The following is a 27,475-nucleotide window of genomic DNA, read 5'->3' as shown; positions in this document are numbered from 1 at the left end:
GGGGCCGCCGCGCTCTCGCTGGTGGCAGCCGGGCGGGCTAGAGCGGCCGCGGTCAGTGCGGCTTCCGGCGGCGAGGGCGGTGCTTCCGGGCGGGCCGCCGGGCCGAGGGAGGAGGGTCTGACAGTTGGCGCCGCCGGCCGGGCGGGCGGCGCGAGGGGGCGCGGGCCCTGCGGGGCAGGTGAGGCGCGGGGCCGGGGGTGCTGGGCCTGGACCGGATGCGGTGGGGATGGATGGATGGCGTCCGGGGCCCCGGAGTCCTTCCCGGCGCCGCTGTGCGGCCCGGGACAAGCGACTTCTTTCTCTGAACCTCAGTTTCCTGCTCTGGAGAATGGGGCTCAGAACCTGACCATAGCATCCTCCTTATGGGTTGGCGTGGGGTCAGCTCGTGCATGTCGGAGCCGCTAGCTCCGCGCCTGCACACTGCTCACTTCGTTACTATACTCTTCTTGTTGGTCTCAGTGATGATGTTTGCGCTTGGCGTGGAAGGTGTGGGTTGGGAGCGTGAAATCAGAGGCCAGCAGATTCCTGTTGAAGTCCCAGCTCCACTTTGTGGCAGGAGGCCTGGATCTTCCCCCTCTCTGAATCTCATTTTCCTCATCTGTGCAATGAGGGCTGATAGTCCCAGTGTCTTAGGGTCGTCGTGAGGATGCTGATGAAATGTGCGTGCAAAGCCCTCAGCACAGGGCCTGGCACAGCGTTGAGCAGGAGCTCAACAGATTGGGGCTGTGTGATCATGATTCTGAGTCATTGGGGTAGATGGGACTTCCAAGGAAGTGGAGGGAAGGAGGAAGCTCAGAGACAGCAGGAGGAAAACCTCGGAATCTGGAGTCGGGGCCGGTCAACATCCTGCCACTTACTATTTGGCTCATCTTGCCGAATCCCATAGTATTAGATTTCTCTCTTTCTTTAAAACCACTGATGTCTTTTCTCCAGTGTACTGATTTGAGAAGGAAAATTTGTATTGCTATCCTAGTGGAAAACTAGCATTGCTGGCTGTGAGAAGAAGGCGATATTAACCTGAAATACATTGGAAGCAGAAAAGTCTATTAAGTCGTAGACAGAAAATGAAAGAGAATTGGGAAGGGAATAACGTGTGCAGAGTGATTGCGTGCTGTCAGATCCCACAGGCCCTGTCGAGTTGTCTTATACTCTGTTCTCAGCTCCCGCTTTGCATATGACTGACATTAGGTCAATGACTGTCCTGTCCTTTGCCTAGCTCACTGAAGGTTTATTTTGTTTAATGCACGTGTACATAGTGCTTATCACCTGCCGAGCATCGTTCTAAGGCCTTAGGTTTTATGAACTCATTTAATCCCTCTAACCACTTAAGAATAGATATTTCTTTCATTCTTACTCTATATTTGAGGGAAGTGAGTTCCAGAAAGATTAAGCCACTTGCCCCAGAGTCAGGATTAGGAAGTGACAAAATCAAGTTTTGGATTCAAGTCTTCTCAGGGCTTAGCACAGGGTGTCTGGTACCTGGTAATTACTTGAGTCAGGAGCTATCTTTTTTCTACTATTATTAATATTATATAACTTTCACTGTTCAGGAGGTCAGCGCTGGAGCTGGGCTCTTAACGGTGGAGAGAGGAATTTGAGTCTAGCAGGGAATTCTGCAGCCATAGGGGGAGGATACCAGTATTTAAAGGCTTCTGGTGAGCGTTCACTGAAACTTGGCAAGGACAGACCACAGTGCCTGGCTCATAGTAAGCCCTCGACCGGCGTGAATCAGAGCCTCTGGGCTGTGACCTTGGACCTGCCACACTCATGTGTAACACGGGGATCATTTTTACTTTTTTCCCCAGGTGGCTGTGAGGAGTGACTGAGATGTGGATATAGTCAGTGCCCGGCACGTAAACATTCGACAGGAGCTGCCACACGGGCACTGGAATCAGGGAGAACTGGTTTTTGAATCCTGGTAAAGCCACTTGCTAGATTTGGCATTTGGCAAATGACTGCGCCTGGATGAGTCGGTTTTTTCATCGATTGAAATGGGGCTGATAATAGTCCTCACTCATGAGGTGGTTGTGAGGCGTCAGCATGACGCCCAGCTCTGGTCCTGGTGCGTAGTTAGCGCTTCATGTGCGAGATGTTGTTCCGTCTGACTTATTGAAGCCTGTCCATGCCCTGCTCTTTGACAGATGCTGGGTGTGTTGTCTTTGTCCCATGGTAAAATCCAAAAGGGAAGGTGGATCTTAGGGAGTTAAATACAGGGCAGACGTCTGTGGTCCTGTTCGTCAGTAAGAGATGCAGCTGAAGCTAGAGACCGCAGGATGAATCTTAGCCGGGGATAGAGAGGAGAGTCTCCCATGTGGGTGAGACTTCTCAAAGCTTCACAGAGCAGGTGGCAGCCAAGCGGAGTGATGGAGAGCTTTCTAGAAGAACGGGAGGAGAAAAGCATTCCAGGCGCAGGTGACATTCTGTGTGAAAACCGGGAGGCGGGCAAAGGCCCTGGGGGTTAGAGGGGAGGCTGGGCGTCAGGCCTGGGGGTGAGAATAGCCCACACTTCTAGAGTACTTCGTATGCACCGGGCACTGTGGCAAGTGCTTTGCACATAGGCGCTCAGCTGGCCCTCCCAGGTAGGTAACGTTTGTACATCCCAATTCACAGATGGCGACCCCGAGGCTGGACTGGTGAAGCTGCTTGCCAAGGCCACCTAGCTAGTAAGTGGTTGAGGCAGATTGGAAGCCTGCAGTCTGCTTCCAGAGTCTTTCCTCTTCCACCAGCCCTGTTATACCATCAGCATGAGGGCGGGGAGGGGCAGGGAGCGTGTGATGGTGAACAGAAGCGTGCGGATACAGCCTTCTGTACCCTACAGGGGAGGCGGAGGAGCGGGGAGGGCGAAGGATGAGAATCCAGGGCTGGGCTGGGTAGAGGGAACAGAGTGGAGGAAGAGGCCGAGGAGATGGAGGAGAGGGCAGGGCCAAAGAGGAGGGAGGGCTCAGTGGGAAGTTTGGGCCAGGACAGGGAGGGCCAGGTGGTCCTGGGGTCAGATGACATCGGATCCTCAGGCGAGAAAGTTCCTTCCTTTAATTCTCTTTTTGAAACTGTTACTAATGTCCAGGAGAAAGTCTCCATGGGTGCTAATATGTCCTTAACTCCTTTCTAGCATTTGCTAATCTTTTCTAAGTGAAAGTTGCTTTTCCGTTTCTTCTCTGAGGCCCCTCATGACCTGGTGCCCCAACTCTCTGCTCCCAGTTCCCCTCACTCTCCTCCCCACTCCCCTGCCCCTGCCATGCAGGCTCCTTGCTGTCGCCTAGACGGCCAGATGGGCTCCTGGCTCAGGGCACTGGACTTGTACCTTCTTCTGGAACACTCTTCCTTTGTGAAACCGTGTGGCTCACTCCCCCACCTCCTTCGGGTCTCCAAATGTCACTGTCAGAGGTCTTCCCCCAGCACCCTCTTTAGAACCGCAGCCCCTCCCTCCCCGGGGCCGCTCTTTCCTCCATGGCACTGAAGGCTTTCCCACGCACCATCTCGTTTACTCTCTGTCTCTCCCTTCCATCTGTCCTCACCTAGATGCCAAGCTCCATGTTTGTGTCACCTCAGTATCCCCAGCTCCTAGAACAGGGCCTCACACACAGTAGGTTCTCAGGAAGTAGTTTTGCATGGATGAATGAAGGGGTATTGATGCTTAAAGGCTTGGGCAGGGGGTGTCTGTTTTCTGTCCCTCTCCTGTTCCAGCCAGATCTTCTGAGGTGTGTGGGAATGGAGCTGTGGACACTTGCTGTCCCTGGGCCCTGTCCCAGGCAGAAGTGACAGTTGCGGTGGCAGCCCTGTCCCGGGCTGACTTCCTGCCAGCTGCTCCAGGCTATTCCTGGGCTGTGAGCCCCCAGCCCAGGAACTCTCCTCTGGCAGGCAGACAGACAGGCAGCGAGAAAGGGACAGACACTCACAGCCGCCGCGACTCATGGGCCCTCTCCCCTTGTTCTCTCTTCCAGGCTCCAGGGAGCAGCCTCAGGGCCAGGGAGACAATGGTCTCGGTGACTATGGGTGAGTCTGTGGCCTTCTCTCCGGGGCCCCCTCTCCCTACTGCCCTTTTTGAGGTATGACCTTGGTGGGGGAGACGGGGTGGGGGAGGGAGGGCTGGGTCACTGGCAGGAACAGCTGTACTCTGAGGCGCGTGGGGGCAGGGCGGGGCCTGCTCTAGGCCTGCCTGCCCCGGCCTCTCCGTGCCTTGGCCTCCTGACAGTGTGGTCCAGCCGCGCGGGACTTGGGTTGCGGAGTCCCGCAGATTGCCCACGTGGCCCCTCACCTGTAAAATGGCGATGCCGGCACTCCCTGCGTCCTGGGATGCTGTAAGGATTCAGGAGGTTATTGCATGTGAAATCTTGGGCCTAGGTCTCAGCAAACGTTAGCTATTTTTATCCTCATGAGCCTGGTCACCGTGTTCCCTTCAAGCTCTATATTTTGGGATTGCCGCAGCACAGAGGTTAGCTGGTAGCTTTTAGATTTTTTGAGATTTGTACATATGGGAGACGATGTAAAACGTATCTGTGTGGTTATAATAGCAGTTCAAAAGTGAACGGCTGGGCACATCCTCTGGGATTCTATTTACATACAGCACAGACACAGGCAAAGCCAATCTGTGCTGTCAGAAGGTGGCGGTTGCCCTGGCGAGGCGGGGAGAAGTGACCACAAAGGGAATACGAGGTGGGGGCTTCTGGGATGTCAGGAATGTATTTCCTGATCTGGGTGCTGGTTACGTGGGCGTGTTCATTTATGAAAATGTATCAACTTGTGTGTACTTTTGTGCATATACATTGTAGTTCAATAAAAAGATTAAAAAAAAAAAAAAAGCAAACCCTCTGTAATCATCCAGGTCAAGAAATGGAATGTTGCAGCCCTACTGAGGGCCCCACCCCAACACAAACCCCCTCCCTCGTCCGCATGGAATAAACCACTATCCTAGCTTTGTGATAATCTCTTCGGCCCTTTCTTTATACTTGAACCACCAGTGAAAACATTCCCGTACGGACTTTGGTTTTGAACTTCTATGAGTGAAACTCCTGCCATGTGGTCTTTTGTGTCTGGCTTCTTTGGCTTGACGTACTGTCTGAGGGTTGTCGGTGTTGCTGCGTGTAACTGTAGTCCTTTCCTTTGCCCTACTGTGTGGTATGTTCCATGTGAGTGCCCACCGTTTGTTTATCGATGCTGCTGTCACTGGATCTTGCGTTGTTTCTGGCTTGGGACCATTCCAGACAAGCTGCTGCGAATATTCTAGTGCCTGTCTGCTGGTGTGGACAGCAGCCCGCACCTCACTGAGTCCGGGGCACGCCCCCGTCTTCTCGTTTCCTCAGTAGGGGTGCGTTTCACAGCCGCTGCCTCTGAGCATTTACCTGGCAGCATATTTTCCTCCTTCGCAGGACACGAGACAATGGGCCAGGGGTGGGGACTCTGGCAGTTCCTCAACTTTGCTTCAGGCAGCCAGCTACCCCCAAACTACGTGGCACTTTTTCCCCGCTTCCTAGCAGCTTAATTGAGATACAATTCACATTTCATACAGTTCACCTATTTGGAGTGCACAGCTCAATGGTTTTCCTATTTTGTGTTCACAGAGTTAGACAACCGTCACCATAGTCAATTTCCAACATGGTCATCCCTCCCCTAGAGACCCCATACCCGTTGGCAGTCATTCCCCCGCCCCCAGCCCCTGCCACCACTAATCTGCTTTCTGTGTCTCTAGCACTCTGTAGACTGACCTGTTCTGGACATTTCATGTAAATGGAATCATTATGTGGCACTTTTCGATACTTAGACAAAGGTGCCCACTTTTGGCTAATGGGACCCGGGCCCCATGGCCTGGCAGGTGGACCGTGCCTGGGCACAGTGGGAAAAGGCCCCCTTGCCTCTGGGCTGGTGGAGGAAGTCCTGAGGGCCTGGGCCCCTCACCTGCCTGCATCCTGGGGAGACGAGCCTGTGGCGGGGACGCAGGGGCCTCCTGGGGAGAGGTGTGGCCCCTGGGCCTGGGCCCTGCACTGCCACCCATGCAGCGTCTGACCCAGAGTGTCTCTTTCTCCACTCTGAGCCTCAGTTGTCTCATCAGCGACATGGGCATAGTAATACGCAATTTATTCTCATCTAAAGTAGCACGGATTGTTGGCTGCAGTGTTCTCTGCCACGAGAAAGCAAAGAAAATGTTGCCGATTAAACCGTGGCACACCACTGACTGTGAGGTAGAGCCTAGTTTCAGAGATATTAAAATGTGGAAAAAAGTGCTACTTGGAATTAACAATCTTATCTAACACCTGGCCTGACACGTCAGCATCAGTTTGAAAGTCACATCGAAGAGGCCGACAGGTTTAGAAATAGTAAAGCTCCGTGGGTGGTGTCTGCCTGGTCTTGGCCTTGGCTCCGTGTGTTCTGCTGGCAGAATAATATGATGATGAAGATGGTGCTGGCGGTGGCTGTAATGGGTTGAGGACATCCTCTGGGCCAGGTGTCATTTAAAGCCGTCTGTGTGGACTTCCTCACTGAGTCAGTGCAGTGACCCCAGGACATTGGCGCTATTGTCACTAGAATGTCAGCTCAAGCTCCATGAGGAAAGAGGAATTGTCTTGTGCCCTGTGGTCTCCTCAGTGCCTAGAAGAGGACCTGGTCTGTGCCTGGTTCTCTGTGAACACTTGTTGAAGGTATTATCCTAAATTTAGTGAAAGGAAACTGAGGCACTGAGTGTTAACTTGCCCAGAGTCCCTCAGCCGGGAAATGGCAGAGCCAGGATTTGAACCAAAGCTCCAAAGCCTGTGCTCTAACCTCCGTGCCCGTGGAGGCTCTGTGACCCTTCTTTCCATCCACCTCTGGATCCTGTCACCCTCGAGTGGGCCCACTGATGAGCCCTGGGTCCCCCAGGTCAGTCATTGGCCAAGCATGATGCCGCCGGTCACTTTCCAGGGCAGGGCAGAGCTGTAGAGAGAAGGCGTGTGGGAGCACAGGGGCCTGGGCCTCTGCTGCAGGTTAGCAGTGTGGCCTGCAGCGCGTGGCCCAACCTCGCCCTGCCTGTTTCCGCACTGGCAGAGGAGGGAGTCATAATGCACTGAACTCGCGGGCAGGTGGGCTCAGTTCCATCGTACGTGTGAAGCACTCAGCTGGGGCCTGGCGTGTGATGAGCGTTTAATTTGTGGAACCACTGCTTTTGTGGTTTTGCTGCCGCTGTTCTCTAAAGAGAGTAATGTGAGTAATGAGCCCTGTCCACCCCCCTAGCCACTTCTGAGTGGATCCAGTTCTTTAAGGAAGCCGGCATTCCTCCGGGACCTGCGGTCAATTACGCCGTGATGTTTGTGGATAACAGGTAAGGCGGCTGGGGGGACAGAGCTGAACCGGGGTGGGCGGGGGAGTAGACAGGATTCTGGCTGGCCCGGCAACCCGGGCCCACTGTGGCCTCACTGCTGACCCTCTGCTGTAGGATCCAGAAGAGCATGCTGCTGGATCTCAACAAGGAAATCATGAACGAGCTGGGCGTGACTGTGGTGGGTGACATCATCGCCATCCTTAAGCATGCTAAGGTGGTGCACCGCCAGGTGGGTGCTCTGCCCGACCTCTCTGTCCGTGGGTTTAGGGTCGGGGTGGAGGGGCAGTGGCAGAGTGAACAGGAGGCTTGGAAGCAAAGGCAGGCAGACCTGGGTTCTGAGGCTGATTCTTCCATTTTGCTGTGTGACGTTAGGCACTTTGCCTAGCTTCTCTGAGCCTTACTGTCTCAATGCAGATAGGCAAACCTATTTTGCAGGGTAGTTGTAAGTATTGAGTCATATGAAGCCCTAATACGGGGTAAACTGCCCTTAGTGGGACCTCAGTAAAGGCTCTCTGTAATTATCATCATCACTAGTTCTCATCTTCCTCATGATAAGTATCTTGACCAGGACTCTTCTCTGTCCCCAGGACAGGAGCTCCCTCTGTAGGACCCATTTGGTGACTGAGCCAACAACATGGCGGTTCCATTCTTGGCCCCTCTGCTTACAGTGACTTTAGACCAGTGAGGTCACCTCCCTGAGGTCCTCTGAAACGGGCTTTGCACACACCCCTGCTGTGTCGCGTCGCGGTGGCATCTGCCAGATGGTGTCTGCGGCACCCAGTGCCTGGCCTGGAGTGAGTGCATGTCGAGTTAGGATCGCTAACACCTGCCAAGCCCTGTCTCCATCCCTCATACATATGACCCTGTTACTCCTCGCGCTGCCTGCCCACCGCCTGACCGACAAGGAAACCTGTTCTCGAGCTGCGCTCTCGAGCACGCCGCTTCACCAGATGGTGGCTGCTGGGCTTATTCTCACCACGCTTAGTAGCTTCCTCCGTCCCAGGGACAGGCCTTCATCTGTCCATGATCCAGGACGGACCCCACCTTGAGCACTTTCTCAAGCCAGGGGCTTTCTCGGCCTTATCCCAGAGAAGGTCACTGAGCAAAACTTTTTTTTTCTTTAAACTTTTACATTTGGGAACAGTTTTAGATTCTAGAAAAGTTCCAACACTAGTATGGAAAGCTTCTGTGTTTCCTTCACCCAGCTTCCCCTAATGTTAGCATCTTACATAGTCGTGGCGCATCTGAGAGATGAGTATCAGTGCGCGTCCGTTAACTACACTCCAGGCTACTGGGGTTTCATCAGTTTTTCCGCTAATGTCCTTTTTCTGTTCCAGGAAACCACGTTGCATTTTCTTATTGTATCTCCTTAGTCTCTTGATTTGTGAGTTTCATAGTCTTCTGAGGTGCTGCTTCTGAAGAGCCCTGGGCAGCTGTTGTGTAGAATGCCCCTCAGCTGGGGTTTGTCTGATGTTTTCTCACGGCTAGGAGACAAATACTTTGAAATCTCCTCTCGCAGGGGCATTCGGATCCCCCTGGTGTTGCTCAGATCTCTGGGTCTCCGATTCCCCCGCCTCGTGTCCCTGTCCCCCGGGTAACCCAGGTGTCAATTTTTTCCAGGACATGTGCAAAGCTGCCACTGAGTCGGTGCCCTGCAGCCCCAGCCCCCTCCCTGGCGAGGTTCGCCGAAGCGCCTGCAGCGGTGAGTTCCCTCGGCTCGGCCTCCTTATGCTCGGGATTCTCACACTCCGGCAGCGAGGGGGCCGCACCTGGAGCTTGCAGAGCTGCGAGCAAAGCCATGGGGGCCTCTTCTCTTAGGGAAAAATAAGCTGGGTAGTGAAGGGCTGTGTATACAGTCACTTCTCATTCTGGTAGTTCTCTTCTTTAAAGGCGCTGCGAACATTGAATTAGCCAACACGGACCCACTGCTCCCAGGGGAGCTACAGGGTTAGGTTCCTACAGGCCTCTGGTCACAACATTTTTGTCTGCTGATCAGTACCTCACCTTATTTTATGTGTATTTCTGTTTAAGACACTTTATTTAGGGGGCCAGCCCCGTGGCCGAGTGGTTCAGTTCGCACACTCTGCTTTGGCGGCCCAGAGTTTTGCTGGTTCAGATTCCGGGCACGGACATGGCACCGCTCATCAGGCCATGCTGAGGTGGCGTCCCACATGCCACAAGCAGAAGGACCTACAACTAAAATATACAACTATGTACTGTGTGGCTTTGGGGAGAAGAGAACAAGAAAAAAAAAGATTGGCAACAGATGTTAGCTCAGGTGCCGATCTTAAAAAAATAGATAAATAAAGACACTTTATTTAATATATATTGTTGCTTGACTAACATTGAGCTCTTGGCCAACAGCATGATAACTCACGCCTGAGGCTCACCATGGCCTTCTCGAGCTTAGGGACACTAGACAGCACTTCACCATTGTGCTTGGGGGCCATTTGAAACAGGAAAATCTAAGAAAAAGCACAAAAATGTGAAAAATGTGCCACTGAATAGATCGCAAAAAGGACACTTGTTTTCTGTATGAGAGCTGCAACCAGAAGACCGTAGTTGACCTCAGATGGGGCGTGTGCATTGATTGACTCAAGTTTTTCGCCATTCTGGGCATGCCTGTGAATGACCGCAAAAGCACCACAAGCTTGGTTTGGGGGTCACAAATAAATTTTAGCGAATAGGCAAATTTTCAAATATGGAATCTCTGAGAATTGATTGTATTTATACTTTTATTTTTTCAACAGTGTGATACTTTAAAAAAATAACCATAAACTTAAAAAATTTAACGTGCGTATAAGTTAGTCTTGCTGCTTAACAAGCCATCCCAAAACTGGTTTAAAACAGAGACTTTTATTTCTTTTGAAATTTTTTTTTTTGCTGAAGAAGATTTGCCCTGTGCTAACATCCGTTGCCAGTCCCCCTCTTTTTTTTTTTTTTTTTGAAGATTAGCCCTGAGTTAGCACCTTGCCGATCTTCCTCTATTTTTGGTGTGTGGGACACCTCCACAGTGTGGTTGGTGAGTCAAGTAGGTCCACAACCTGGATCCAAACTTGCAAACCCAGGCTGCCAAAGTGGAGTGCTTGGAACTAACTACTCGGCCACAGGGCCAGGCCCTCTTTCTCCTGATTTTATGACTTGGCTTGTCAGTTCTGTTCTCGGCCACCCCGCTGATCTCAGTGGTCACCTGGCAGCTCGGTTGAGGCTGGGTGATCTAGAATGGCCTCACTCACGTCTGATGGTTGGCTCGATGTTATCTGGGCCGAAAGGGGTGACTTGGCCACCTGTGTCTCGTTATCCAGCAGGCTAGTCTGGGCTTGTCCACACAGTGGCGGGTGCAGGGTTTCCAGAAGCAGCCGAAGAGGGCAGGCCCCAAGGTGCAAAGTACCTCTTAAGCCTCTGCTTGTATAACATTGGCCACCGCAAGTCACGTGGCTGGGCCCAGAATCAGTGTGGGCAGGGCCAACTCGAGGGCCTGGATGCAGGGGAGGCTCAACAAATTGGGGTTCCTTTCTGTATCAGTCTCCCACAGTTTACATACAGAAAAGGGTTTAGATCATAACAGTACATCCAAATGACTTTCACAAAGGGACACCCACGTAGCCAGCAGCACCCAAACCCAGAAACAGGAACGTGACCAGTGTCACTGCCCCCTCGAGGATACCCACTACCCTGATTTCTACCAACATGGATTAGTTTGGCCAGTCTTTCAAGTCTGTGTAGAAGCCAGCCTGCTGGTGTAGTGGTTAAGTTCATGTGCTCCGCTTTGGTGGCCTGGGGTTTGCCAGTTCAGATCCCAGGCAGGGACATATGCACCACTTATCAAGCCATGCTGTGGTGGTGTCCCACATATAAAATAGAGGAGGAGGATGGGCACAGATGTTAGCTTACAGCCAATCTTCCTCAGCAAAAAAAAAAAAAAAAAAAAAAAAAGAGTCTCAAGTCTATGTAAATGAAATCACACAGTAGGTACTTTTCATGCCATTCTGAATGCCTTCCATAGTTTAAAATAAGTCTGAAAAATGAAAAGTAACAAACATAAACCCTAGTGGAGAAAGTCGGCAATTAAGAAGAGAAGGGGAAGCAGGCGAGGAAGGAAAGGAGGGGAAGAGTGCCCAGAATCACTTTCCTGAGGTGGCTGCTGGTGTACGCTTTATGACACAGGATACATGTGTCCTGTTGGGGAAACAGAGCAGTCTTTTCTCCCCTCACATCCTGGCTGTGGCTCAGCTTCTGTAGAGCCCAGGCAGGGGGGTTTCCCTCCCTCAAATGGTGCTCACGCGCCGTGATAAAGCATCCTACCCCGGAGCCCGTTTGAGCAAGACGGTTCCCTCCGTGTGCTCTGCGAGAGCGGGGCCCTCAGCCACATACCTCTGGCAGCAGGACGGCCCCGTCTATGGCCCGGCCGGTCAGAGAGGGCCGCGAGTGACTCTCCCCGTCAGAGTCTGCACAGCCGCTCGCAAGGAAGCCACCTCTCCAGCTCGAGAAGGGTCTGAAGAAACGTCTTGGGGAAACTGTGGAAGGGTATATAGCTGATTGTTACCAGGGAGGGAGCAGGGCCGAAAACCACCCCTGTCTTCCCTTGGGGAGGGGAGCAGGTCTGATTGGGAGGGCCCCACGGGGCCATGGGTGTGTGGGAGCTCACCTTTTGTTAAGTGGTCTGTATGGGCTTGATGTATTTTCCTGTATGTTATAGTTAGAATTTTTTTTAAAAGGCAATATGTAATTATAATGTGTTGACGGTCATTATGGGCACTTCAGGAGGTTTTGAGAGGGAGCACGTAGCAGGAAAAGAGACTTCTTAGGGGGGTAGGTAGGACAAAATACCAAAACCTGAAAGCCATTGGAGGGGGCTACCAGGCCTGTCCAGCAAGCAGTGGTAGCATGAAGATTCCCCCCTTCTTTCCCCACAGGGCTTCCCTGAGAGCTGGCCTTTTTTTGCTGAGGAAGATTGGCCCTGAGCTAACATCTTTGCCAGTCTTCCTCTATTTTGTATGTGGGTCACCGCCACTGCATGGCCGCCAGTGAGTGGTGTAGGTCTGTGCCCAGGAACTGAACCTGGGCCGCCGAAGCAGAGTGTGCTGAACTTAACCACTAGGCCACAGGGCCGGCCCCCCAAGAGCTCTTGAAAGCCGTGTGCTCGGGCTAGCAGCAGCTGCACCCTGAGACAAGACCTGTCACCTTCCCACAATGGCATTGGCCCCCCAGTCTGTGTGCTATAGCTCCCACCTCGCACCCTGGGACAGCCCGCCTCCCTCTCCACTGAAGACAGGGGCCCCCAGACACTGCCCCCATCCCCAGAGGAGGCCACTGCTTTCCGTGCCCAGCCCAGTTGGAGCCGGACCCACACTGCCCAGGGGCCTGGCTGAGTGAGCCGCTCCCCGAGACGCAGTGCCTCATCTGTAGAGCTGGTTTGCGGTGTATCCTGTCTACAGAGGTGCTGGGAGGTTTGGTGGCGACGTTCCTTCTTTCAGGAGGTGTTTCCTGAGGACCCGTGAAGCATCGGACATCGTTTTGGGCACTGGGGATACAGCAGGAAACAGTGTCTCATCACGGGGCTCGCGTGCTGGTGGGAGAGCCCACCAGTAGACAGATAGATGTAATTTCACGTCAAGCAGCGCTCAGGGCTTGAAGAAAAGAAAGCCTGGTGCGGGGGAGGGCGGTAGAGGGGGATGGGTGGTCCGGGGAGCCTTCCCAGAGGAGGCGCCGCCTGAGAGGGGACCTGAGTAAAGAGTCAGAGCGAGCCCCCGGGACTCGGGGAACTGCATGCCGGGCTGTGGGAACAGCAAGTGCCCTGAGGAGGCGCACGCTTCTGAGCGAGGAAGATCCTGGGACGGCGACTGAGCTGCAGTGGAGGGGAGGGATGAGCTCAGGGATGGGTGAAGTGTCAGGGGAACCAGTCTGGTCTGGGGCCTCAGGAAAGGCCGCCAGGCAGGAGGGGTGGGCTAGTTCCCGTCGCCCCACCCCCAAGCATCCCCCCACGAGGACAGTGCAGCCACAGGGTGCCTCCGGCCACCCCTTCCCCGTTCAGTCCCCAGGCTTGCAGCCTCCATCCTGGCCTCCTTCCCAGGGCCTGCCCAACCAGACGCTCCTCTTTCCTCCCACAGCTGCCTCCCGAATGATCGCCAACAGCCTGAACCGTGACTCCCCACCCGGCACTCCCCCCAGGCGGCCAGACACCGGCGCCTCCAAGATCTCCGTCACCGTGTCCAACAAGATGGCAGCAAAGAGTGCCAAGGCCGCCGGTGAGGGCTCTCGGGCAGGTGGCGGGGGAGCTGGAGGTGAATGTGGGTTGGCAGGCAGTACTGGGGGTCGTGTTGCCAACATTGCAAGGTGCTTTGACGGCCATTGGCGTCCAGAGTGTTCGGGCCTGGTCAAGTCGCTGCACCTCTGTGGGCCTCGCCCTCCACGTCTGTGGAATGGGGCTGGGACAGCCTCCCCAGAAGACCGTGGAGGCGCTCGAGGCGGTGTGTTTGAACACGGTGCACCGTGGTTCTCACTCAGTGGTCGCTTCAGTGTTTTGATTTTCTGTTTGATTTATTGTGGTAAGAACACTTAACGTGAGGTCTACCCTCCTAATGAAGTTTGACACGTACAGTACAGTGTTGTTGACTATGGGTGGTTCAGTCTTTTTTTAACAGATGTTCACTGAGCCCCGCACTGGTGCCCGGCCCTGTGCTTGATGCCTGGGGTCAAAGGTAAAGAAGCTACTGTTTCCTCTCAGCAGCCAGAGGGATCCTTCAGAACATTCTATCTGAGCCTTTCACACCCTTCTCTAGAACTCTCCGGGGCTTCCCATTGTTCCGGTCACGGAGTCCAGTCTTCCCATGTGGCCTTACAGGGCCCTGTGTAGTGTGGATTCCTCTTGTGTATCTCCCCCTTGCTGGCTCAGATCCCCTCCGGGCTCCTTCCCATCTTGGGGCCTTTGCCCCGATGTCCCCTTCTCCTGGAGCACTCTTCCTCTGCAGACGTTTCCATGCTGGGCCTCGGTTCCTCTCCTCAGTCTCCTTGAAAGCTGGGCATGGGACTCCGGCCTCGGGCTTCCGAGCCCTCCCTCTATCCACCACACTCTCCAGCCTTTGTTGGACCCATCCCCACAACAATGATCTTAGCACAAGTGGAAACTGAGGCCCAGGCATGGGCTTCGTTTATTCTGGTGCCCAGCCCCATCGCGCCCTGACCGCCTCCATCACACACTCCTCTTTTTGCTGTGTGTGTTTGACAGTGCCTCACCCCCTCTGGCCTTTTGATTTGTGTGCCACGAGCAAGAAAGTTCAAATTAATTTCCAAAGTATTAAAAAAATGGTGGGCCTGTGGGGAACTGGCACTGTTACCCCTCGACATGTTTGAAGGGGTTCTTTTTTTAAAAATGCACATATGCTTTGTTTATACACAAATAAGTGTAGAGCTTGAGTGATTTTTAAGTGAGCAGGCCTGTGAAACCACTGCCTAGATGGAGCTCTCCCCCACCCAGCATCTGAGGGCACTCCGGCTGGGCTGGGAGGGGAGCCTGCTCGGGGCAGGGACAGAGCCACAGAGAACCTGGGTGGCCCACTCCCGCCTGGGGATTCTGAGTGTCTGTGCACCCAGCTTGCCCAGACCTCTGCCTTTCTCGGTTCAGAGTCAGTGGTGAAGAGGGTGGTGGGGAAGATAGGGGATTCCAGTCATGCAAGGGCATAGAGATGAAGGGCACACGTGTGCCCTTTGCAGGGCGTCCAGCCCCCATCCCCAGAGAACATTCCACCCCAGAAGGTGCTCACTGCTGCCCCCCTTCCCCAGCTGCCCTGGCCCGCCGGGAGGAGGAGAGCCTGGCCATTCCCACCAAGCGGCGTCGGGTCACTGCCGAGATGGAGGGGAAATACATCATCAACATGCCCAAAGGCACCACGCCCCGGACCCGCAAGATCCTGGAGCAGCAGCAGGCAGCGAAAGGTACGGCCTGCAGGGGCACGCAGGGTGCCGCCGCCTTTCCCTCTGCTGCCTCGGGCAGGGCTGGTCCTACAGGCGTTGGCTGAGACGCAGGCTCTAAGGGACTCTGGGGGTGCTTGGACCAAGGGGACAGCGGTGGTGGCCATAGGGGAGGGGCCAGTCACCCACTCTGCCCTCTTGTCCTGCAGTTAGTGTAGCTGATGCCTCTTGCCCAAGGGGCAGGGGCCTGGATGCGCTGATGCCAGCCTGGGAAGTGGGTGACTGTGCCTGGCTGAGGGCAGGTCCCCAAAAAAGCGGGAGCTGTCATTCTGAGCCAGAGAGATGCGGCTGAGCGTCAGGGCACAGCTGGGGTTTGTGTCTGGTCGTGTGGAGCTGGTCTTCCTCACAGGAAGCCTTTTAGAATATTGTATATGTTCTCGTGGAAAGACATTCAGATAGGATGCGGAAGCATATACTGTAAAAAGAAACTCTCCCCCTCACTCCCATAGCCCACGCCTCCTGTTAACCTTTCCAGACCAGCATCCATGAGCTTACGTGCAGCTGTACGTATGTGTACACAGGGATGGGTGGTTTTTTTCTTTTTAAACACAAATAGCATGATCTCGCAGGTCTTGTTCTACAGCTTTTTAATTGAGCTCTTTTCACATTAGCGCATGTACAGCTACCTCTTCTTGGTAATGAGGGGTTGGTGTTTCCATCGTATTCGTAAGCCGTCATTTAGTAAGCATCCTCCTGTTGGTGGCTCTTCAGTTTGTTCCTTAGGGAGAGGACTCGTTACCGTTCATCAGATTCCCTCTGACGCCCATGACCCCAAAAGAGTGGAAGGGACGAGCAGGGATTAAGAACTCTTCTCGCACACGCACTTCATGAACTGTAGTACGGTGCAAGGAGTGCGCATCCGTTTGAGTTCATCTTTCCCACGTTTAGCACTAGCTGGAGTGCGTAGGTTAAGATCAACGTGAGCCAACGGCAAAGATGTAAAACCACATGGGGCCTGGTCTGTGGCCGCCTGAACGAGGGCTGCCGGGGGTCCCCGCCCTTGTCTGCAAGGTGCTGGCCAGGCTGGGCTCCCAGGGGCCCTCAGCAGAGCTGGCTGATGGCCGCGCTTCCCTCCTAGGTGTTCACAGGACGTCTGTGTTTGACCGCCTCGGCGCTGAGACCAAGGCCGACACGACGACGGGGAATAAAGTGAGTTGGCAGTGGGGGGCTCCTCGGGGCCCTTGGCTCTTGTCTCCCTGGGCGCCACTCCTGTCGCTTCCCACCTCTCACCCCTCACATACCCCTTTCCAGCCTGACATCCCTTCTTTGCATGGGTGGCTTCCCTGGCCTCCTACTGCACCCACCTCTCCCAGTTTCCAGCCGTAAGGGTCTGGCCGACTCGTGGACGCTGCCCTTAGACCCTTCCCTCTACTGTGTCCCAAAACTGTCTCGGCATCTTCTCCCGAGGTGACTCCCCTCCTGGCCCTGTCTCAGGGGTGCTCCTCCCCCCGATTCCAGGCAGTCATGGGTCTGATGGCGCTATCTGTCTGCACCGCTCTGCCACCTCTCCCTGTCCGCTAGGGCAGTGGCCTCCTGACAAGTCCCTGTGCGGCTGCCTTGGCCCTCTCCCACAGCGGCAGCGTGTGCCGCCCACAGGACAGCCACCCGCTCCCGCCCCCGAAGTCCTTCCGAGGCTTTCCCTGGGCTCAGGATGAAGCCCGTCCCTCTGGCTGTGGCCTCCCTCAGGCCCAGGTACAGCTGCAGCCTGAGTCCGCAGCCCCGTGTGAATCCTGCTCTGCCACCACCTGGCTGTGTGACCTTGGCCATGTCACTTAAGCCCTTTGTCCCTCAGTTTCCTCATCTGTGTAGTCCCCACCTTATAGGTGGTCATGAGGATCAAGTGGATAGACTCGCACAGCGCTGGGGGCATCCGGTGGGTGGTAGGCACTCTCTCGGTGTCCCCTTGATTCACTGTGGCGAGCTCCCCTGCTGCATGTCCCACCTCCCAGCCCCTCGCTCGCCAGGCTCGCCCGCTCTGGCCTTTTCCCCCTCCTAGAATCTTACTGTGAGCGTGATCATAACACTCAGGATCAGGCGGCTCGAAGGGGCAGCTGTCTAGAGAGCTTGGCACATAGCGAGTGCCCCGTGAATGTGACTGTCATCCCTGCCTTGGTGACTTAGCCTGCACTCTCTTCTCTGCTGGCTCATCCTGAGGGCCTGACTTGCACATGGTGCCTCAGAGACGCTCCCCTGACCTTGGCGAGGAGGCACGGCTGTCCTCCCGCTCCAGCTCCCTCTAGAGAATGCGCTGCTCTCGTAATTACAGAAGTACTTGTGTCATTTCCGATGCCAGGTCTGTCTTCCTCACTGGACTGTGAGGGCAGCACAGGTCTGTCCTGGTCACCACTCTGTCCCCAGCACCACCCAGCACAGGGCCAGGTATAGAGTCGGGACTTAGAAAGTATCTGTTGAGTAAATGACCAGATTCGTCTTTTCTCGCATATTCATCTGTAGACCTTTGCAAATAGTCTTCCCTCTGCGTGGCTCACCCCTTCCTCCCCGTCATTATTAGACCCACTGCCAGTCAGCTTCCAGATCTCGGCTCAGATGGCCCTTCTCCAGGGACCCTGCCCTGGACTTTGGGTGAGGTCAGGAGCCTCCTCTGAGCTCCCCAGCTCCCTGGACTGCCCCTGCCACGGCTCTCACCACTATCTGGAGTGTCACCAAGGTGTGTTTCTCCCAACTGCGAGCCCCATGAGGCCAGGCACAGATGAGGCAGCTGTCTGTGAAGGCGTGTTGAGTGACTGAATGAAAATGACTCTTTTGTCCTGTCTCTGACCTCCACAGCCCACAGGAGTCTTCAGCCGCCTGGGGGCCACCCCAGAGATGGATGAGGATCTGGCTTGGGACAGCGACAACGACAGCAGTAGCAGCTCTGTCCTGCAGTATGCCGGGGTCCTGAAGAAGCTAGGCCGGGGCCCAGCCAAGGCCAGTGCGCAGCCGGCGCTGACTGTCAAAGCCAAGGCCACGAGCTCGGCGCCCACGGCTGCTGCCCCAATGCTGCGGCGCCTGGCCCTCGCCTCACGCCCCGGGCTCGAGAGGAAGCCGGAGTCCCTGTCCAAAGTCAGCATCATCCAGAGACTGGGCAAGGCGGCCCTCGTGCCCGAGGCCCAGGACAGCCAGGTCACGAGCACCAAGAGTAAGTCTTCGACTGAGGTCAAAGTCACCATTAAGAGGACCCTGGTGGGGCCCCGGGGGAGCAGCTCCAGCGAGGGCCTTGGTGCCCAGATGGACCATGCGGGCACCGTGAGTGTGTTCAAAAGACTGGGCCGCAGGACCTAGCCCCGGCTGGGCGCAGGCCCCTCCAGGCAGAGGCTTCCTCGAGGGCGCGCCCGCCCTGCTGCCGGCTTCTGGACGACACTGCTTGTCTCCCTCAGGCGTTCGAGCCGGGCCGAGCTTTCTGGGGGTTCACCCCGTTCTTCCGAGTCTGAGACGGTCGTTGCGGCCTGGCCTTGCCGCTCTGGGGCGCTGCCTACTGTCGTGTCCTAGTTCTCTCCTCTGACTGCGGCCTTGGCAGGACCCCTCTCCACCCCTCCCCGTGCCCAGTGTCCTCTTCCCTCCTGCCCCACTTCCTCCCTCTCAGCAGCAGCTGCTGCCCTCATCCCCCCTGGCTCTTCGCCTCCCGGTCCCCCAGAGTGGGTGTCCCCTGGAGGGGCTCCCCATCCCGCCTCCCCCCGCTGCTGACTTCCCACCCCTCCCCTACTCCTCCGCCCCCCCCCCACACACTTTACTTCTCTGTCTCTCCCTCTCTTCACTCTGTTCATTTCTTTTCTGTTTTCTGTCCCCGTGGCAAGGCCCGACTGTGCGCTGCGTCCTGCCTGACCCTCCAGCACCGCCAGCCTCCCCGCGGGCCCCGCGTCGACGGTGGCGTCGAGCCTGTTGAGACTGTTAGCCGCCCTCACTCCCAGGCTGGAGGGACCGCCCCACGCCCTGGGCTGCAGCAGGGGCACCTCCATTTTCCTGCCCCGGCATCTTTTTCTCTGAAAGTCTGTGGCAGGGGGTGGGTAAGGGGCACTGGGGAGGGAGGCCAGTGCTGGAAGAGAAGAGAACGGCTGTTTTAATATATTTTTGTGACTTTCCGACTGTTTCCCTCCCCTCCTTCAGGGTGAGTCACAGGATTGTTTTTCACACCAAGCACGATGCGGGTGGGGGCGCCAGTGGGGCCCGGGCTGTGTCTAGAGGTCAGGCTTCCCGCACACACATGGGCCATGTCCTTTCGGCAGGCCCCGGGTCAAAGGAGTGATGGTCACAGTCACTCTTCGGGTGGGCCTCCTCCTCCCCTCAGCGACCTGGCGGATCTGTCCCTGCCCTCCCCCCTCCCCTGTGGATTTCCCCCGTTCCTGCCGCTCTGCTTGGCGGCCGCCTTCCAAACGGCAGGCTCCGTCTGTGAGGCCGTGGTTCCTGTGGCCTTGGTCATTCGCCTTCTCTCTGCCACGCAGCCTCTGCCCCGTGCCAGGCCTGTTCTAGGAGCTGGGGCTCCCCCCGTGAGCAGGGCGGCCGAGCCCCGGCCCGCGGGCGTACGGTGATCACGCTGTTCAGAGAATCCGAGGGATGGGCGAGAGTGACCAGGGCCTCTTTCGATCTTGGGGGTAAGAGGCCTTTCAGAGGAGGTGACATGTGGGCTGAGCTGGGGATGGAAAGAAGTGACTCAGGGAAGTTCAGGAAGAGAGCATCAGCCAGAGGAAACAGCCAAGCAAAGGCCCCGAGGCGGGACAAGGACCACAGAGGGAGGCCATGGTGGCTGGCGAACAAAGGAGGGGCCTGCCATCCAGCGCAGGTCGGGGCTGGTGGGCAGGAACCAGACGACCTGGGGCTGTGTGATCCAGGGTGGGGAATTCAGATACCGTCCTGGGAGCTCGAGGGGCTGGGGAGCATTTGGAGCAGGCAAGGATGATCTGAGGGGCCTTTGATGAAGAGGGCTTTGGCCGCTGTGAGGAGGATAAACTGTGGGCAGGGCAGGGGTGGGAGCCAGGAGGCAGCTGCTGCCGTCGCCTGGGCAAGAAACGAAATCCCAGGTGCACAGGGAGGTGGTGGCGGCCCAGAGGAGAGAAGTGGGTGGGCCTAGGTGTGCAGAGGAGGAGCAGGCTGAGCTGATGGGTTGGAAGTGGGGCGAGGGGTGGGTGGGAATCTCGGATCACACCCACCTGGGCACCTTGGGCATCTAGAGGAAGGTGCCGTTTGTGGAGATGGGAGGCAGGGAGTGAGGAGTGGGCGGGGCAGGAGGGCGTCGGCTCTCACCAGGTTGACTGAGAGGTAAGCAGGCCACTGCGCTCGGGGCCACCTGGGCTGGAGGGCGGCAGCGGCAGCAGCGGGCGTGCTCAGGTGTGTTCAGAGCCAAGGCCTGGCCACACCCGCTGGAAAGGAGCAGAGAGAGGAGAGGACCCAGAGGGAAATTGGGGGCCCTTTTCCCTTTCAGAGAACAGGATCTGATGAGATTACCAGGAGTGGTCAGGGGGGTTTGGAGGGGAAGTAAAAGCAGGTGAAGATGAGATGAGACCTCATCCTTTTTATTTTATTATAGTAAAATGTACATAACATAAAAGTTACCATTTTAACCGTTTTGAAGTGTACTGGTCAGTGGCATGAAGTTACACCCGCATTGTTGCAGAGCCATCACCAGCCATCTCCAGACCTGTTTTCGTCTTCCCAGACTGGTCATTTATTTTTAGTTTTTCAGTAATGTCCCATTGGGAGGCTACTGTGTGTCAGGCAGTATCCTGAGCACTGGGCCTGGGGTGGGAGGGGCCGGACTTCAGTGTGACCGACAGTGGAGAGAGCGTAGCCACAGAGCCCTCTCCTGGTGAGGGCCCAGGCTAGACCCTCCGGGGACTGGTTGAGGTTGGACCTCAGAAGAACAGCAAGTGATGGCAATGTCACGATTCCAGAGGCTGCCCCTTCATGTCAGCGCCACAAGGAGGCGCTCACGCACATAGGCACTTTCCTTGCTGATCTTCTACTCTTTTTTTTTTTTTGTCCCCCCCTAATTTCCTCTGGTTCCGCTTTGTGGATAATTTTAGCAACTGCCAGGATTCACTGGAAGAGTTCCAGTTCCTAAATTTAAGAGCATGGGGTAATTTCTTGATAGGAACTACAATGATAGAAAAACCCATATTGCTCTCTTACTGTGAAAGGCTTACCTGCATGAGGTAAGTCGTACTCTTGCTCTTTACAGAGGTTGAGACGGGAGGAAGGTGCCCCAGGCCTCGCCCAGCTGGCACGCGGCCGCCTGGGTCTGAGGGCAGGGAGCCCACCAGGGTCCTGGTCCCTGAACCCCTGCCCCGTGCTGCTCAATTGCAGATTTGAAATGGGGCCCTTTTGGAAAGGGCAGGGCAGGGGCCTAGGACAGTGGGTTTGGATTTTTTAGAGTTGTCCATGTGTCCACGTTTTCCTCACTGCCATCAACCTGCCCAAGGAAGTGTCTGCAGCTCTGGGATGCCACGGGCCTTGAGAGTCCGCCCCGTCCTGCCACCGTCTGCCAGACGGACCGGAGCCGGACACTCCTCTGCCTCACTGGATTTGGTGATTCCCCCAAACCACCCCCAACAGCTGTGACCAACAGGGGTGCATTATTTTTCCTCTGGTTCTATTAAACATTTTTTTTTTTTTTGAGGGGCCAGCCTGGTGGTACAGCGGTTAAGTGCACACGTTCTGCTTCAGCGGCCCCAGGGTTCACCGGTTCGGATGCTGGGCGCAGATATAGCACTGCTTGTCAAGCCATGCTATGGTAGGCATCCCACATAGAAAGTAGAGGAGGATGGGCACGGATGTTTGCTTAGGACCAGTCTTCCTCAGCAAAAAGAGGAGGATTGGCAGCAGTTAGCTCAGGGCTAATCTTCCTCAAAAAAAAAAATAATATAGATATATTTTTTTTTGAGTATAATTTTTGGTGAGGAAGATTGGCCCTGAGCTAACATTTGTTGCCAATCTTCCTTTTTTTTTCCTCCCCAAAGCCCCAGTACATAGTTGTATATCGTAGTTGTAGGTCATTATAGTTCTTCTGTGTGGGACGCTGCCACAGCATGGCTTGATGAGCAGGGCGTAGGTCCGTGCCCAGGATCTGAACCAGCGAACCCTAGGACGCCAAAGTGGAGCATGTGAACTTAACCACTTGGCCACGGGGCCAGCCCCTCTATTAAACATTTTCAGCATAAATAATATGCACATGTGGTTCAAAATGCAAAAGATACAAAAGGCTTTACAGTGGAAACTTCCAGAGCCTCCTCGCTCCCCAGTGCCCTCCTCAGAGGCCACCAGTGTTAGCAGTGTCTTGAGTAACCCTTCCAGAGATGTGTTTGTGTGTGTGCTTGTATACATGCACGCGCGTACACACATCTGTATATACGTGCAAGCGGAGGGACAGGCAGTACGCACACACGGCCTCATTTACACCCAGTCGTTTTTGGATAGGGATCCAGGTGGCTCCCGGTCTCGCTGTCACAAGCAGTGCTGCCATGGGTGACCTCGTTCACGTGTGGGGCCAGTTCAGGGGTAGATTTGAAGAATTCCAAGCATATCACTTCAGTGCAAATACCGATAGAGGGTCAACAGCAATCTGAACCAGGCTGCCCCGAGATGACTGGCATTCTTCAGATGACTTATTTATACGTTCATCACCCCACTCTGGAAAGGAATGACGAGCAGCGGGCCTTCTCATCAGAGACTGCTGGAGGAAGCGGGTCAGGGGACACGAAGAGCTAACACTGAGCACCACGTGGGTGCCGGGAAGGACTAAAGATGGGCTTTGCTGTGTCAAGGGACTTGTGGAGTCCTCAGGGTGAGGGCAACACCACGAGTCAGGGACTTCTGATGCACATCCCACAAGACGATGCGGAAGGGCGGGGCAGCGAGCCCAGCGCTCCCGGGAAATCTCAGAGCCGGAGCGGAGCTGGCCCAGCTGCGTGGTTCTAGGGACGAAGTCACCGCCTCTGCTGGCTCACACCAGTGGGTGCAGAGGGAAGAGGGGAACTTGCAGCTGCCGCGGCAGGCCGCCAGGGTCCAGGCCAGCACCAGCGCCCCTTCCTCCAGTGTCTGAGCCTGCTGCCAGGAGTGGGGCCGCAGCGACGGTGGCCCTCCTTGCCCTCCTCTGGGGCTCTGGGCTGACTTAGTTTGGTGAGCGCTGCTCCCATAGACCCACCTTTGAGGGCCTGGCGTTCACTGCCTTAACTTTACCTGCTTCATAAACTTCAAACCAGGCATTCGCACACTTCAAGAAGGCAACACTTCCTCTTTTTTTTTTTTTTTCCAGTAACAGACTTTATTTTCTAGAAGTTTTAGATGTACAGAAAAATTGAGACATACAGTCAGTACAGAGTTCCAATATCCAGTTTCCCCTATTATGAACGCCTTACATTAGTACGATACATTTGTTACAATTAATGAACCAACATTGATACTTCCGTATTAACTAAAGTCCACAGTTCCTCAGATTTCCTTAGTTTTAATATCTTTTTCTGTCCTAGCTTACCATATTGCATTTATGTTGTCAAACATTAACGTTGACAAATGTCATCGTATCTCCTTGGGCTCCTCTTGGCTGGGGCAGTCTCTCAGACTCCTTTTTGATGACCATGACAGTTTTGAAGAATATTAGTCGGGGACATCACAGGATGTCGCTCGGCTGGGGTTTGTCTGATGTTCTCACAATGGGACTGGGGTGTTTCAGAGGAAGAGCTCAGATTGGATCACGTCATCTCTAGGGGACATGCCGTCACCTAATGTGTCACCGTGTCTGTCAGCCTCGATCACCTGGCTTGATCCCGTACTATTCATTGGGTTTCTCCACGGTAAAGTGACTCTTCTGTCTCCCTTCCGTACTGGACTCTGAATGGAAGTCACTGCACAGCCCGCACCTGAGGATGATAGGCTTGCGCTCCGTCTCCTTGAGGGCAAAGAACTGACAGAATTAGCTGAAATTCTTTTGGGAGGGAGATGTGTCTTTTCTATTTATTAACTTATTCCATCATTTATTTTTATCAGGGCAGACTGAAGGCTATTTATTTTATACTTTGGGTTATAATCAATACTGCTTCATTTTGTCATTCACCTTGTTCCACTGTGGCCATTGGGAGCTCTTTCAGTTGGCTCCTGTGTCCTTTGACAGGCTCCCATCGCTGTGTGGTGGTTTTGTTTGTTTGTTTTTTGACATTCCCTCACTTTGCGGTGAAATGGATCCTCCAGGTGCATCTCGTGCCCAGCCTGCCCTGGTCTCAGAGTCCACCATTCCCCCCGACCCTGGTTCCTTTTACTGTAGAATGGTGTTAGAGACCAGAGCTAGGGGCTGGCCTGGTGACGTAGTGGTTAAGTTCACGCACTATGCTTTGGCGGCCTGGGGGTCAGAGGTTCGGATTCTGGGCACGGACCTATACACCACTTGTCAAGCCATGCTGTGGTGGTGTCCCACATACAAAAATAGAGGAAGGTTGGCATAGAGGTTGGCTCAGGGCTAATCTTCCTCAAGCAAAAAGAGGGAGATTGGCAGTAGATGTTAGCTTAGGGCCAATCTTCTTCACCAAAAGAGAAGAGAAGAAAAGAAACCAGATCTAGGCATGAGATATGCTTGTTGCTACTGGGGCAACACCTCCTTTTTAAAAAATGCGATTGTAATATGGAGCCCCAATATATAAAGTGTGTTTAAAACAGAAAAGCAATACTTTATTAGCCTACATTTAAATGTTTATTTTGAATTAATTCATGCAAACAGTACAAAATTCAAGGGTACAAAAGGATACATAGAGGGGTCAGCCTGGTGGCACAGCAGCTAAGTTCATGCGCTCTGCTTCAGTGGCCCAGGGTTCACTGGTTTGCATCTCGGGTGCAGACATGGCACCACTTATCAAGCCATGCTGTGGCAGGCGTCCCACATATAAAGTGGAGGAAGATGGACACAGATGTTAGCTCAGGGCCAATCTTCCTCAGCAAAAAGAGGAGGATTGGCTGCAGATGTTAGCTCAGGGCTAATCTCCCCGCCACCCCCCCAAAAAAAGGATACATAGAATAAGACTGTTTTGTGCCCAGTGGAGTGGCAAAGTATTTAGTCTCAAGTGTTGGGGAAGATTTGGAGTTCTGGGAGTATGTGCACTGCTGTTGGAATCTAAGTTGGTACCAACCATTCTGGAAAGCAGTTTGGTGGGTTGTAGGATACTTGAAGATGATGCAGTCTCCAACCCAGCAATTACCTTCCGGAGAAACTTAGACACACACACATAGAGACGCATATAAGAATGTCCAGAAGCCGGCCCCATGGCCAAGTGGTTAAGTTCATGTGCTTGGCTTCAGTGGCCCAGGGTTTTGCCGGTTTGGATCCTGGGCGCGGACCTAGCACTGCTCATCAAGCCATGCTGAGGAAGCGTCCCACATAGCACAACCAGAAGGACCTACAACTATGATATTACAACTGTGTATTGGGGGGCTTTGGGGAGAAGAAGAAGAAGAAGAAAAAAAAAGCAGATTGGTAAGAGATGTTAGCCCAGATGCCAATCTTTAAAAAAAAAAAAAAGAATGTTCATAGGATCACTGTAGGGGCTGGCCCACTGGCATAGTGGTCAAGTTTGTGTGCTCCGTTTCAGTGGCACGCGGTTCACAGGTTCGGATCCCGGGAGTGGACCTATGCAGTGCTCATCAAGCCATGCTGTGGCAGCGTCCCACATACAAAATAGAGGAGGACTGGCACAGATGTTAGCTCAGGGACAGTCTTCCTCAAGCAAAAAAGAGAAAGATTGGCAACAGATTTTAGCTCACCAAGAAAAAAAAATGTTCACTGTGATAGCATAAAATTGGAAACAACCCAAACATCCATCAGCTGGAGAATGGGCAGATTGTGGCATACTTGTTCCAATTAGTGCATAATGAATCACCTCAAAACTTAGCGACTTAGATCAATAATCATTATCACTTATGGTTCTGGGGGTTGGCTGAGCTCAGCTAGGCTGTTATCACTCGGGGCTCTCATGGGGTTGCAGTAAGATGTGGCGGGGGCTGGAATCCTCTTGAAAGTGTCCTCAGTCATCGGTGGTTAACCAGTACTGGCGCTTAGCCAAGATCTCAGCGTGGGCTGTCCGCCAGAGTGCCTTCACAGGGCTTCTCCATGTGGCGAGCCCTCCTTACAACATGGCAGCTCATCCCAAGAGTGGGCTTCTCAAGAAAGCCAGGGAAAACAGCACTGCCTTTTCTGACGTGGCATTGGAAGTCACGTTGCCTCCCATCTGTCAGTCTCTGGCCCACCCAGATTCAAGGGGTGAGACCACAGACCCCACCTCTCCAAGACAGGAATGTCAGGGTCTCATTGTAAGAAGAGCATGTGGGATGAAATGTTGTCCTGTGGCCATCTTGAAAAATTATATATCCATATTGGATGTATAATATTATGTATTGGGTGTGGAATGTTATACATCAGTGAACAAGAACTACGTTTGCACGTATCAATATGAATAAAGCAAAACATTGTAAAAAGCAAAATGCAAGATATGTATAGTTTAAAATATGCAAAGTAATGCTTATTGGTTATAGATACTTAAAGTGTAGTAAATATATAAAATGCACGGGAATGATAAACTCCAAATGTAGGATAATGTTCCCTCCAGGAGTGGGATGTGACTACAGAGGGGCACATGGGGGTTCCACAGTGTGGTAATGGTTTTTTTTTTTTCTTTTGAGGAAGATTAGCCCTGAGCTAACTACTGCCAATCCTCCTCTTTTTGCTGAGGAAGACTGGCCCTGAGCTAACATCCATGCCCATGTTCCTCTACTTTATATGTGGGAGACCTGCCACAGCATGGCTTGCCAAGTGGTGCCATGTCTGCACCCAGGATCCGAACTGGTGAACCCCGGGCCGCCAAAGTGGAACGTGCGCACTCAACTGCTGCACCACCGGGCCGGCCCCAGTATCGGTTTTCAAGGCTGGGTGGTGGGCACACAGGTGTTCACTGTGTTATTCTTTATGCTTTTTTGGTTCCCCTCTCCAGAAGCAATTGGTGTTACTGGGGTTTTATGTGTCCTCCCAAAAATATTTCCTTTACAAATAATTAGATTTTTCCACTTGGAAACATTTGATTTACAAACGTAACTGTATTTTCCCACTGAGAAGGTAGCATATATGATTATTTTGCACTTTGCTTTTTTCACTTAATATATCCTGGAGATCATATCAGTACATAAAGAGCTTTTTTTTATTAAAAAAATAAAACTTTCATATAATTCACATACCAAACAATTCACCCA

General features: G+C 53.9%; 1 protein-coding gene across 14 annotated transcripts; it reads left to right on the top strand.

Annotated features, from left to right (window-relative positions):
• The first annotated feature begins 42 nt into the window (after positions 1-42).
• Positions 43-19,338, top strand: C26H19orf47 (chromosome 26 C19orf47 homolog). 14 transcript variants are annotated; one of them, XM_070498949.1, is made up of 12 exons: positions 43-178; positions 1,806-1,918; positions 2,611-2,663; positions 3,942-3,993; positions 7,201-7,288; positions 7,403-7,517; positions 8,909-8,990; positions 13,399-13,536; positions 15,071-15,223; positions 16,338-16,408; positions 18,047-18,398; positions 19,054-19,338. In XM_070498949.1, exons 4-12 carry the CDS (start codon positions 3,975-3,977, stop codon positions 19,140-19,142), a joined length of 1,107 nt encoding a protein of 368 aa, XP_070355050.1. In that variant the 5' UTR covers positions 43-178; positions 1,806-1,918; positions 2,611-2,663; positions 3,942-3,974; the 3' UTR covers positions 19,143-19,338. The 14 variants fall into 14 exon arrangements, with proteins under 14 accessions (XP_070355050.1, XP_070355053.1, XP_044615564.1 ...); XM_070498952.1 differs by having other exon boundaries at positions 3,942-4,046; XM_044759629.2 differs by having other exon boundaries at positions 1,806-2,062.
• The last annotated feature ends 8,137 nt before the right edge of the window (positions 19,339-27,475 follow it).

This window comes from Equus asinus, chromosome 26 (assembly GCF_041296235.1).
Source record: "Equus asinus isolate D_3611 breed Donkey chromosome 26, EquAss-T2T_v2, whole genome shotgun sequence".
NCBI lineage: Eukaryota > Metazoa > Chordata > Mammalia > Perissodactyla > Equidae > Equus > Equus asinus.
Note: the sequence above shows the minus strand (reverse complement) of the source record. Positions and strands in the feature narration are given on the sequence as shown.